Genomic DNA, 12,820 nt, shown 5'->3' on the forward strand with positions numbered 1-12,820 from the left:
AATTTTACCTATCTGCAAACAGTTTCGACTGTAATTTTATCAATTCCAACATTTTTTAGCTTTATGAATGAAATGACTTGTTTTCCTAATTAGGACAGGAAATTGACTAGGGAGTAGATCCTGGGCCTGGCAGTTTGAGAACAGGGAATGTGACGCAAGTTGGGTGAAGTGTCTGGGTTCCAAGAAGTGTGAGACTGAACAAAGAGGAAGTAAGTTAAGGGCCTGTTTTCAAAGTGAGGTTTTCTGGCATCTCATGATGCACCTTGTAAACTTGGACTTGATCCTTAACTGTACTGTTTTAGTCATCTATACGTTTCAGTATGTTTAAGAACAATTTCCATTCTGAGCCATTATAACGTGTCACACGCTGTGCTGGATGAGTGTTTTCCCCACCTCTTTAAAACTGTCAAAGTATACAAAAGTAGAATAATCAATAAGCCTCCATATACCTGTCACCCATATTGAACAAGTATTACTTTATTTAACTCTCACCTCCACCCTCTGAGGCATTACTGACTCCTTTGAGAGATGAGAAACAGGCTCAGATATTAAACAGCCCCCAAGTGACCCAGAATGTAATTGCTGGGGCCAAGACTCACCGCCCGACTCCAAAGCCCACGCTTTGAAAGGCTGTAGTGCTTTCAGCTTAAAATCCTTGGTCTCTCTGGGTCCCTGTGCACACGTCTGCCGCTTATACCTCCTCTTCCTCTCATCTCGCCAGAAAAACTTAAAGGGAAAATGCCTTTCTTGTGACAAATCCCTGTGTCCCTCCGCTCCCAGGTCGCTTAGGGCATGGAGCTGGAGAACTATGAACAGCCTGTGGTGCTGAGAGAGGACAACCGCCGCAGGCGCCGGAGGATGAAGCCGCGCAGCGCTGCGGCCAGCCTGTCCCCCATGGAGCTCATCCCCATCGAGTTCGTGCTGCCCACCAGCCAGCGCAGCTGCAAGAGCCCCGAAACCGCGCTGCTGCACGTGGCGGGCCACGGCAACGTGGAGCAGATGAAGGCCCAGGTGTGGCTGCGCGCGCTGGAGACCAGCGTGGCGGCGGACTTCTACCACCGGCTGGGCCCGGACCACTTCCTCCTGCTCTACCAGAAGAAGGGGCAGTGGTACGAGATCTACGACAAGTACCAGGTGGTGCAGACTCTGGACTGCCTGCGCTACTGGAAGGCCATGCACCGGAGCCCGGGCCAGATCCACCTGGTGCAGCGGCGTGCGCCCTCCGAGGAGTCGCAGGCCTTCCAGCGGCAGCTCACCGCGCTGATTGGCTATGACGTCACCGACGTCAGCAACGTGCACGACGACGAGCTGGAGTTCACGCGCCGCGGCCTGGTGACCCCGCGCATGGCGGAGGTGGCCAGCCGCGACCCCAGGCTCTACGCCATGCACCCCTGGGTGACGTCCAAGCCCCTCCCGGAGTACCTGTGGAAGAAGATTGCCAACAACTGCATCTTCATCGTCATTCACCGCAGCACCACCAGCCAGACCATCAAGGTATCGGCCGACGACACCCCCGGCACCATCCTGCAGAGCTTCTTCACCAAGATGGCCAAGAAGAAATATCTGATGGATATCCCCGAAAGCCAAAGCGAACGGGATTTTGTGCTGCGCGTCTGTGGCCGCGATGAGTACCTGGTGGGCGAAACGCCCATCAAAAACTTCCAGTGGGTGAGGCACTGCCTCAAGAACGGAGAAGAGATTCACCTGGTGCTGGACACGCCTCCGGATCCGGCCCTAGACGAGGTGAGGAAGGAAGAGTGGCCGCTGGTGGACGACTGCACGGGAGTCACCGGCTACCATGAGCAGCTGACCATCCACGGCAAGGACCATGAGAGTGTGTTCACTGTGTCCCTGTGGGACTGTGACCGCAAGTTCAGGGTGAAGATTAGAGGCATTGATATCCCGGTCCTGCCGCGGAACACCGACCTCACGGTTTTTGTAGAGGCAAACATCCAACATGGACAGCAAGTGCTTTGCCAAAGGAGAACCAGCCCCAAACCCTTCACAGAGGAGGTGCTCTGGAATGTGTGGCTTGAGTTCAGTATCAAAATCAAAGACTTGCCCAAAGGCGCTCTACTGAACCTCCAGATCTACTGCGGCAAAGCTCCAGCACTGTCCAGCAAGGCCCCTGCGGAGTCCCCCAGTTCTGAGTCCAAGGGCAAAGCTCAGCTTCTCTATTATGTGAACCTGCTGCTAATAGACCACCGGTTCCTCCTGCGCCGTGGAGAATACGTCCTCCACATGTGGCAGATATCCGGGAAGGGAGAAGACCAAGGAAGCTTCAATGCTGACAAACTCACATCTGCAACCAACCCAGACAAGGAGAACTCAATGTCCATCTCCATTCTTCTGGATAATTACTGCTACCCAATAGCCCTGCCTAAGCATCAGCCCACCCCTGACCCGGAAGGTGACCGGGTTCGAGCAGAAATGCCCAACCAGCTTCGCAAGCAATTGGAGGCAATCATAGCCACTGATCCACTTAACCCTCTCACAGCAGAGGACAAAGAATTGCTCTGGCACTTTAGATATGAAAGCCTTAAGCACCCAAAAGCATATCCTAAGCTATTTAGCTCAGTGAAATGGGGACAGCAAGAAATTGTGGCCAAAACATACCAATTGTTGGCCAGAAGGGAAGTCTGGGATCAAAGTGCTTTGGATGTTGGCTTAACAATGCAACTCCTGGACTGCAATTTCTCAGATGAAAATGTAAGAGCCATTGCAGTTCAGAAACTGGAGAGTCTGGAGGACGATGATGTTCTGCATTACCTTCTACAGCTGGTCCAGGTAGGGGGTGTTGGTGTTGTTATCAATGGAAGCCTTCTCAAAAGGAATTTATTTGCATGTGCACAAGCACCCCATTCAGTTGTCATCAAACGCCCTTTGTTCAGAGCTTCATCATCGGCCAAAGTAGATCTGATGAAGCGGCCTCAAAAAGTAGTAAACTGTTCCATGCACATTTTTACTGTCTTGGAGGGTTTGCTGACAAGTGTTTTGAAGACAGTAGTACTTCACGTTTTTAGGAGAATTGGCCCTGAGGGAATACTTTGTTCTCATTTATTACTTTAACGATAGATTCCACTTACTGAATGCTTCCTTGTGACTCCAAGTGACTGACATGCTTTCAGTATTGTCTCATTTAACTCTTCCAATAACTATGATGGAAGTCAAATTAATATTTGCACTTTGTACATGAGGAAACTGAGCTACAAAGAGGCTAAGTAAGGTGCCCAGGTCACATACTCTGAATGAGGCAGACCAGAATTCAAACCCAGGAGGTCTGCCTCCAGATCCTGCTCTTTTCACTGCCCCAAACCTTTCACAAACCCACCACCATATCCTTCATCAGTCCGGTGTCAGGATTCTGGGGCTAGAGAGAAAAGGTCTTACTCTCTATGTTTATTGCAGTTCACAGAATAACATCTCATGTCTGGGTAGAATCTTGAAAGCTCCTCTCTGCAGACAGGTATAGGACTGTATGTATTTCTACTCTGTTTCTCATGACATTCCTTGGGGTCCTGAGAGGACAAGTGATTTTTCTAAGGTTTAGCTAAGAATTTAAAGAAAGAAGGGGAAACAGTTCTCCTGCTCACTTTAGCAGTTCTCAAATTATATTGTACTGCTTGACAAGGAAAAGGAAGTAAATGAATTTGAATAGAAATGCTATTTTAGAGCACAGACCTATTTATTCATTAATTCAACAACACGTACTGAGAAGACTGGCATTAAATGAGTACACAGACAAACAGATGTTTAATACCAAATTGGGACAAATACTTAAGGGTAAACTATACCAGATTATGAGAAAACAGTCCAGGGATCCAAAGGACACATAATTTTGATTAAGGGACCCAGGGAGGGTTCTGAGGAAGTGATGTTTAGCCTGAGATCTTTAGAATTAACCAGGCTAAATTTTACACACTAAACTGTCTAATCACTATCTATTATTTCTAGGAAGTTCTGGAGTTTTCTGATAAGCATTTCGGATAGCCTCAACTTTAACTCTGAATCTTCACCTTCCTGTTAGTCAGATACTTGAAACATTACATTTGGCTTTGTTTTCATCCATTAAATATATTCAGTAGTTTGTTTCACTAGTTTAGATATTGGTATAACACTAAACAATTTTAGAATAATTAAAGAATTTTCAATTTTCTAGCTCTCCTTAATAAAAACAACATAAACTTGGATGAGCTCTATTGCAAATCCCAAGGCTACCATGAATTAGTTTTCACAAGTAAACTTTAAAGAGCTGGAAAATGAATAATGTTCTTTTTAGAAATGTGTTAAATGAAAAAGGTCAATAAATAATATTAACATTGAATTTGTGGTCTTAAATCTGAAGAAGAGTAGTCATTTGTAAAACTACTTGAGACATTTTCAGCTATGGCTATATGACTCATTCCTGATTAAAATGGTCTCCTAGTTGAGATCTGTACTGTCTTTACAGAAGTGAAACCTGAAGAAGGTCAGAAAGACTCACATCTGGGTTAGAAACTTAAAACATTTCAAAAATGAGTACTGGTGGCTAAATGACCACATTCTCAGAATTAAGCCCTTTGATGCAGCTACAGTGGCACCTATTTGACAGTACCTTTGAAAAGCATTTTTGTAAACACTTGTATAATTGAAACATGATGAAGTCACTATTGATCATTTCCAAACTGGAACACCAGAGGAGGAATTGTAACTCCTTCCAAGAAGCCCCCGTTCCTAAAATATAAACTAGAATAGGAATTTCTTCCATTCCTCAAGAAAAAAGGATATGCCATTTATATTCATAAAGGGCATACTCTGAGATATTTAATATTAAGTCTCTCTTCATGTATACATATGATATCTATCCTCTATACATGCTTTTATAATAATCTGAACAATATTTGTTAGTGTTGCTGCTTTTGAAATTATGAACTATTTCAAACTTCAGAAAAGCACAGAGAACAATGAAACAGCCATGCACTCAAAATATTTAATTGTGCTTTTACCAATTTTATTGGTTCTTCCTGTTCAGTAATGGACCTGTACAAAGTCAATATTCTCTAACATCAGCCCAGTGATATGAAAATGACTAAACACTAAAAATGAAGACCAAATTATACTTAAGAAAACATAAAATCAGGGACTTTTGGACAGGAAGCTCTGTACACACCAAATTGTGGCAGGGGGTAGTGATTGCTCTGTGTGGATTGACCTAGACCCACTCACTGTTTACTTGTAGTTAAAACCTATGAGACAGTACAGTAACTTGCCAGTGATATGCCAAAAATGGAAGCTACAGGGCTTTTAGGATATTCCTATCTAATGAATATTTTTCTCCTTACATGTATTATACTATATCTCTGCTGTCTATTTTCTTTCTCACATCCTCTCTTACCTTCCACTTTATAGATTTGTTACAGTGTCTCCATCTTTCCTCTCTACCCTTCCAGCAAAACCAGTAAGACCTAATTAGAGCAAATTCCCTCACCTCTCCACCTTTGAATTTACCAACAGCACATGACTGTGAGTCAAGAGTTTCAGCCTCTAATCCCACTTATGTCATTGGCTGCTCTATGATCTTAAGCAAGTGATTCAGTCTGGTCCTAAGTGTCTTCTAAAAGAGAGGATTAAACTTAAGTGACTATTAAGATTTTCATCTTTCTAGCCATGAAGACCCACTAAAGCAGAGTACCAGTTCTTCTCTATTTCCTTTTCCCTGATTCAACAACATAGAGTACAGTCCTACAAATGCCGATATTTTCTTCCTTTAGGCTGTGAAATTTGAACCATACCATGATAGTGCTCTTGCCAGATTTCTGCTGAAGCGTGGTTTAAGAGTAAGTACTTCCATTTTGATAATAGCATGAAATTTTAAGTTGCCAAGAATTGACTGGTTAGACCTAAAGCATTAGTCATAATAATTTCAACTTTCTTGTACCTGCCCTCAGAACAAAAGAATCGGTCACTTTTTGTTTTGGTTCTTGAGAAGTGAGATAGCCCAGTCCAGACACTATCAGCAGAGATTTGCCGTGATCCTGGAAGCCTACCTGAGGGGCTGTGGTACAGCCATGCTTCATGACTTTACCCAACAAGTTCAAGTAATTGAGACGTTACAAAAAGTCACCCTTGATATTAAATCGCTCTCTGCTGAAAAATATGACGTCAGTTCCCAAGGTACAGTGGCTATGTTTTCTTGGTTCTCTTTCCAGATGCTTTCGTCTCCAAATGCCATTGTTCCTATAATTCTTTTTTTTCTGGAATCTAAGTTGCATCCTTCCAAAGGCACCAAGAACACAATTTGTAGTCTTCTGTCTGCATAGAGTAAGCACATTAAAGTTCTCGTTTTACAAGTTCATAATTTTTAACTTTATATTTACATATTCTTAACTCTGAAGAGTTAAGTAACATGCAGATATAATATGTATTTTTAAGAACAATTGCATACACAAAGATTAGATATTTCCAAATCTTTACCTTTTTCTTCACATCTCTGAATATACACATATAGTTTTCAAGTTTTCAGTCTTATAAAATGATGAATTGTTGAGAGGCTATTTTAAATTTTTGGCATTTCTCTGTGTATATATCTCGAGTAATATATAGAGATACATTCATTCTTTCCTATCTGTGGTCCTAAATCTTTAAATTCAACCAAGCACAGATAGAAAACATTTGGGAAAAAAATTACATATGCATTGAACATGTACAGACTTTTTTCTTGTCATTATTCCCTAAACAGTATAGTATAATAACTATTTACATAGCATTTACATTGTATCAGATATTATAGGTATATAGAGATGATTTACAATATATGGGAGGAAGTGCATAGGTTATATGCAAATACTACACCATTTTATATCAGGGGCTTGAGCATTCGTGGATTTTGGTATCTGCAGGAGGTCCTGGAACCAATCGTTACAGAGACCAAGAGACGATTGTGTGTGTGTGTCTGTGTGTGTAAAGGTAATAAACACACACACAGACCCTGTCTTCTCTCTCAAGTGATTTCTAATATATTATACATACCATAAGAAAATCTGCCCCTGCCCTAGGAAAATTAGTCACCCCTCTGTATTTCTATAGATTTTGATTGATACTACATTAAATTAAAGTCCTTAACTGGCCTGGTAAACTGTATGAACCTTGAATGTAGAGGATATCTCTTTTTCATTTTTCTATACCTAGACCTAGCACTATGGCTTATTATATAGACACTTCATGTACTCAGTCAGTATTTTAAACTTCTGAATATTTAAAATTTCTCCTTTCTCCCTTTGATTCTTACAATGCTTCCTCCTAAAAATGATAATGGTAATAATAATATTTTATTTGTATTTTAAGAAAGGAAAACATTTGTATGGACCCTTATTCTGTTGGTTATCCAGCAATTTTTAATTCATGTAGTTTGCCTTTAGAATGTTAAGATTGTCACATCCATCTTCTCTACTTCTCTACAGAACCTAAGTTCCTTTTTTGAAAGAAATTACAGAACCCTAACCAAATTCCATTTATTATTTTCTTCAACTGTCTGTTCCTCAAATCAGATGGTAAAGTTTCACATTCTGGAAATAAAACTACAGTGTTAATTCCTTAACATTACCCTCAGAGCATTCTTCTCTACTTGATTGTGTTAATGTCTATGTGTTATCCCACATATATTCACACATTTCTGTCCCCTGTTGTAGTAGGTATACATGGTTATGTTGCTCACAGTAAGCCTGATGTATCTTGCCAGTTCATGTGATTAGTTCCTCAAAGGCAGGACCCAGCCATTTTTCTCCTGCTCCACACCAAAACAAATATATAGAATGCTGTGAATAAGTGTGTTCTCAGAAAATGTTATAGATAATACTGATGATTTCTTGAACTCACATAACTCTTGTTTACTTTTGACAATTACAGTTATTGCACAACTTAAACAAAAGCTTGAAAACCTGCAGAATTCTCATCTCCCCAAAAGCTTTAGAGTTCCATATGATCCTGGACTGAAAGCAGGAGCACTGGCAGTAGGTATCATTTGGATGTCTCCATGTGGTCTTTTATGTCTTGAAGATGTCTAACATGCTTGCTGGGGTCCAATACTTAAAAGCTAATGTTCATGCAGAGATCGGGAAGCCGTAGAGTCTGTGGATGGGTTTCTCTTAAGCCCTTGTCTGATCACTGGTTATAAAAGCCTCAATACCAGACAATTTCCCTTCCATATTATTTTAAATCAGCTTGAGATATTCCTTATAACACAATAAAAATTGTCTATTTTAAATGTAGAATTCAATGAGTTTTCACAAATGTATAGTTATATAACTACATTTGTGAAATGTAGTTATTTCCATAGAAATGTTATAGAAAAAGTTCTGTCATGTCCCGTTGCAATTAGTCCTTTTCTTCTCTCATTCTCTCTACTAATACAACAGATCTACTTTCTATCATAAAATGCCTTTTCTAGAATTTCAGTAAGAGGAATCATACAGTATACAGTTTTATATCTAAATTATTTTACTTTCTGTAATGCTTTTAAGATTCATCCATGTTATTGTATGTATCAGTAATTTATTTCTTTTTATGACAGAGTAGTTGTCCCTTATATGGATATACCACAGTTTGTTTTCCATTCATTTTTGAGTAAATGTTTAACAGTGGGATAGTTGGGTCAGATGGTGTATGTGTATAATTTTACAAGAAGCCATTCTTCCAAAGTAGTTGTACATTTAAATTCCCACCAGCAATGTGTATGAGTTCTAGTTGTTCCACATCCTAGTAAGCACTTGTTGGTATCAGTCCTTTTAATCTTAGCCATTCAAATGAGTATGAAGTGGTATATCACTGTTGTTTTTATTTGCATTTCCATAATGAGGTTGATTATCTATGTGCTTATTTTCCATTAGAGTACCTTCTTCTGAAATTTTTTAGTTCAAATCTTTCACCAGTTTTTAGGTGGGCTGCCTTCTTCTTTTTATTTATGAGAGTTACTTATATAAGCTGTATGCAAACTCTTTATCAGGTATACATTTTACAAATATTTTCTCTTAGTCCGTGGCTTGCCTTTTTAATTTCTTAGAAGTGTCTTTCAAAGAGCAGAAGGTTTAAATTTTGATTAAGTCCAATTTGCAACTTTTTCTTTAATGGTTTGTGCTTTTAGTGTCTTATCTAAAAAATCTGTCTAGGCCTAGCACAGTGTCTCACACCTGTAATTCCAGCACTTTGGGAAGCCAAGGCAGGAGGATCACTTCAGCCAAGGAGTATGAGACCAGACTGGGCAACATGGCAAGATTTCATTTCTACAAAAATTTAAAAATTAGCTGGGCATGGTGGCGTGCCGTAGTCCCAGCTACTTTGAAGGCTGAGGTGGGAGGATCGGTTGAGCTCAGGAGTTTGATACTGCAGTGAGCTGTGTTTTTGCCACTGCATTCCAACCTGGGCTACAGAGCAAGATCCTGTTTCAAATAAAAACAAGAAATCTGTCTAATCCAGTGCCTCAGCCTGTAGTGATCCCTCTGTCTGCCAAGGGACATTTGGCAATGTATAGAGACATTCTTGATGGTTATAACTGGGAGAATGCTACTGGCATCTAGTGGGTAGAGGCCAGGGATGCTGTTGACTACTCTGAAAGGTACAGGATAGTCCCCCAGAACAAACACTAGCCACCCCAAAATGGAAACAGTGCCAAGGTTAAGAAATTCTGGTTTAACTCAATGTGGCAGATATTTTTTTCCTAGAAGGGTTATGGTTTTAATTCTCACATTAAAGTCTGCAATCCAATTTGAGTTAATTTCTGTATACAGTGTGAGGTGAAAGTTAAGAGTTCATTTTTTAATGTTAATATCCAGATTTTTCAGCACCATGTGTTGAAAAGACTGGGTTTTTTTTTTCCTGTTGAACTGTTTTGGCACCTTTGTTAAGTATCGACTGACCATATACGTGTGGGTGTACACCTAGATTCTCTGTTCTGTTCCGCTGATCTAAATGTCTGTCCTTACATCAATACCACACACTCTTGATTATGTTTAAATAACAAAGTACTTAATATACATTAATTATTTACATTAATTATTATAATTAATTACACGGGTAACAGTATACTTCCATTAACCCCCTGCATCCTTCACATTATTTTTATTATGATTTTAACTTCTACATATAATATAAACACCACAATATATTATTACTTTTGCCCTAAACAATTTTTAAAAAATAGGCTTAACAGACTTAATAGATGAAATAATTTTTAACTGTTTGCCTGCATGTTTACCATTTTTGGTACTCTTTATTGCCTTACATAGTTCCAGATCTTCTTGAGCTTCTAACATCTTTTCTACTGCAAGTTTGCTGACAATAAATTCTTTCAGCTTTTATCTGAAACACTTTTTATTCTGCTTTCATTTTTGAAAAATATTTTCCCTGAATATGGAATTCTAGATTGACTTTTTTTTTTTTTCTTGCAGTAGCATTTTTTTTTTCTGGCTTGCATGTTTTCTGATGATGAGTCTTATCTTTGATTCTGTCTGCATAACATGCCTTTTTTTTTCCTCAGGCTGTTTTTAAGATTCTCTTTTATTTCTGGTTTTCAGCAATTTGATTATGATGTACCCTAGTATGGTTTCCTTTGTGTTTAGCCTGCTGGAGTTTATGGAGCTCCTTGGATTTGTGAGCTTATGGTCTCTCAAATTTGGAAATTTTTCAGCCAATTTTTTTTGTTTCCTCTTTTCTCTCCTCACTGAGACTTCATTTACAGTAATTTAGACTGCTGGACTGTGGGCTCAGCCTGAATTTCCTTTCTCTGTGCTGTAGCCAAGAAAAAGCCCCCAGGCAGTAATCTGGGGCAATTACAGAGCTCACTTCATTTGTCTTCCTTTCCTCAGGGGTCATGAAACTACCCTGCCTGTTGTTCAATGTCTGAAAAGAGTTTTCTATTTTTTGCATTGTTTTCTAGTTGTTTACGGCAGGGCAGCAACTCCTGTAGCAGTTAAACCACATGAAAAGATGAGGAAGTTCTTCCCCTGAATGTTTGATTTTATGTACAATTACCAGCAAACTGGCCCTGTAGCAAAAGCACACACTATCCACTGTGCATTATTTAGGGATTGATAGGAATTATGACATATTAATACAGCTTCAAATTGTGTTTGCTTTTTTAAAAGACTGCATCACAATTTTAATCTGTGGTAAACTGAACTTTGCCTGAAACACCTACTGTTTTTATGTTTGAGTGACTGCCAAGCCACATTTCTCCTACCTTGAATTTATTTAGATGTATGAGGTTTAGGGGGAGGGTGCTTTGTACCTATATGCAAAATTTTCCATTTATTTCTATTAAATTTCATCTTCTTAGATGTAGCCTATTGCATCTGATTCTGAAATAATAGTGTTTTTTGACATTGTGGTAGCATTAGAGTTAGTTTTTCAAATTAAATCTCAGAAGGATGCCAAATATAGTAGCCAGGTTGCTGTGTATTAAAGAGAGTGTGGGAGTGCCAGAGCTCTGTGTGCTTGGAGAGGGTAAGATCTGCCATACCTCTTAGGCACCTCCAAAGACTCTTGCGGTTCTTCGGAGCACAGTTTGAGAGGCACTGGTTTAAGAGTTATGAATTCGCTCTCACATGGCATTTCCAGATTTGTTGAAAACAACTTCTGTATTTTTACCCAAATATTGAAAATCATTTTCCAACTAGGACTTTGTCCTTGTTTATAGTGATGTTTTGCAAGAGAATTTGTGTCTCCACCATGTGTATTCATTATTCATTGCGTTGGGGGAACATGTGACTGCTTCCTTACAGATTGAAAAATGCAAAGTAATGGCTTCCAAGAAAAAACCACTGTGGCTTGAGTTTAAATGTGCTGATCCTACAGCCCTATCAAAGGAAACAATTGGAATTATCTTTAAGCATGGTGATGATCTGCGCCAAGACATGCTTATTTTACAGGTATGCTAGTTTTAAGATTGTGTCCAATTATCTGAAAACACAATTCTGTATTACATCAAAAACATGCCTTCTACTACTGGCTGTATTCCCACTCTTTTCTTTCATATGATGAGTTATGATCAAATATTACATAGTAGAGAGTTTTCACTTGGGGAACATGGCTGCAGACTATTAGATATGCAGTCTAATGAGTATTATGTTTCTGTCCAAGATGCATATCCAACACTCCCAAGTAGCCAGATTCACCTGCCTCACCTAATGTCTTTTTTATACACCCCATTCTAAGCTTGATAACATAGAAAATAGCCATTTTTATCCCCAGAACTCACTTCATTCTAGTTCATAGACATATCTGCGCATTTCTAGGCACTCTTTTTAGATACATAGCCCCTGATAATACATACACAAATCAAGAGAATGATATGATGGGAAGGACAGAAAAGGTGAACAAGTAGGTCACCACAGAAATCCTGCAGGTTAGTGACAAGAGTAAAGTATTATTATGGCAGAAGGAGAACGGTGAATGCATCAGCACTAATTATTTCATATTTTCCAACATTTCTAGGTAAACTTTAGCTTCACAAGTTTGTAAAGTAATATTCTCCAGATTTTAGTTGTTCAGTATTGTAGATGTAATAATTTCTAATACTTAATATGGTTTCTTTAAAGTAGACAAATCACATTGATTTAAAGGTAGCCTGTTATAAACTGGTCATGTTTCTAATTCTAAGCTTCTGTTTTTACTTATTTCTAATATAGAAACAGGAATACGTTTGCTTTGCTTTCATTTCGGGAATGGTCTATGTATTGTCCAGGAGGTATTTTAGAAAAGAAAAAGAGAAATCAAATCAAACTTTTTGCGAATTTATTAAATTTCAAATAAATATGTAGAATATTTTGAATTGTTCAAAGATAGATAC

General features: G+C 39.3%; 1 protein-coding gene across 3 annotated transcripts in view; it reads left to right on the forward strand.

Moving 5' to 3' along the window:
• The first annotated feature begins 665 nt into the window (after positions 1–665).
• PIK3CG (phosphatidylinositol-4,5-bisphosphate 3-kinase catalytic subunit gamma) overlaps positions 666–12,820 on the forward strand; it is a 39,894-nt gene continuing 27,739 nt past the window's right edge. For 2 of the 3 annotated variants that reach the window (XR_005203133.1, XM_017546821.2), the window contains exons 1-5: positions 666–2,787; positions 5,751–5,816; positions 5,928–6,153; positions 7,885–7,988; positions 11,754–11,900. Coding sequence is in view for 2 of the 3 variants with exons in the window: in XM_017546821.2 (XP_017402310.1) it covers positions 793–2,787; positions 5,751–5,816; positions 5,928–6,153; positions 7,885–7,988; positions 11,754–11,900 (2,538 nt within the window). In the remaining variant the exon portion in view is untranslated. The remainder of the gene's footprint in view (positions 2,788–5,750; positions 5,817–5,927; positions 6,154–7,884; positions 7,989–11,753; positions 11,901–12,820) is intronic. The other variant, XM_017546822.2, reaches the window with a different exon arrangement.

This window comes from Cebus imitator, unplaced genomic scaffold (assembly GCF_001604975.1).
Source record: "Cebus imitator isolate Cc_AM_T3 unplaced genomic scaffold, Cebus_imitator-1.0 Scaffold192, whole genome shotgun sequence".
Lineage (NCBI taxonomy): Eukaryota > Metazoa > Chordata > Mammalia > Primates > Cebidae > Cebus > Cebus imitator.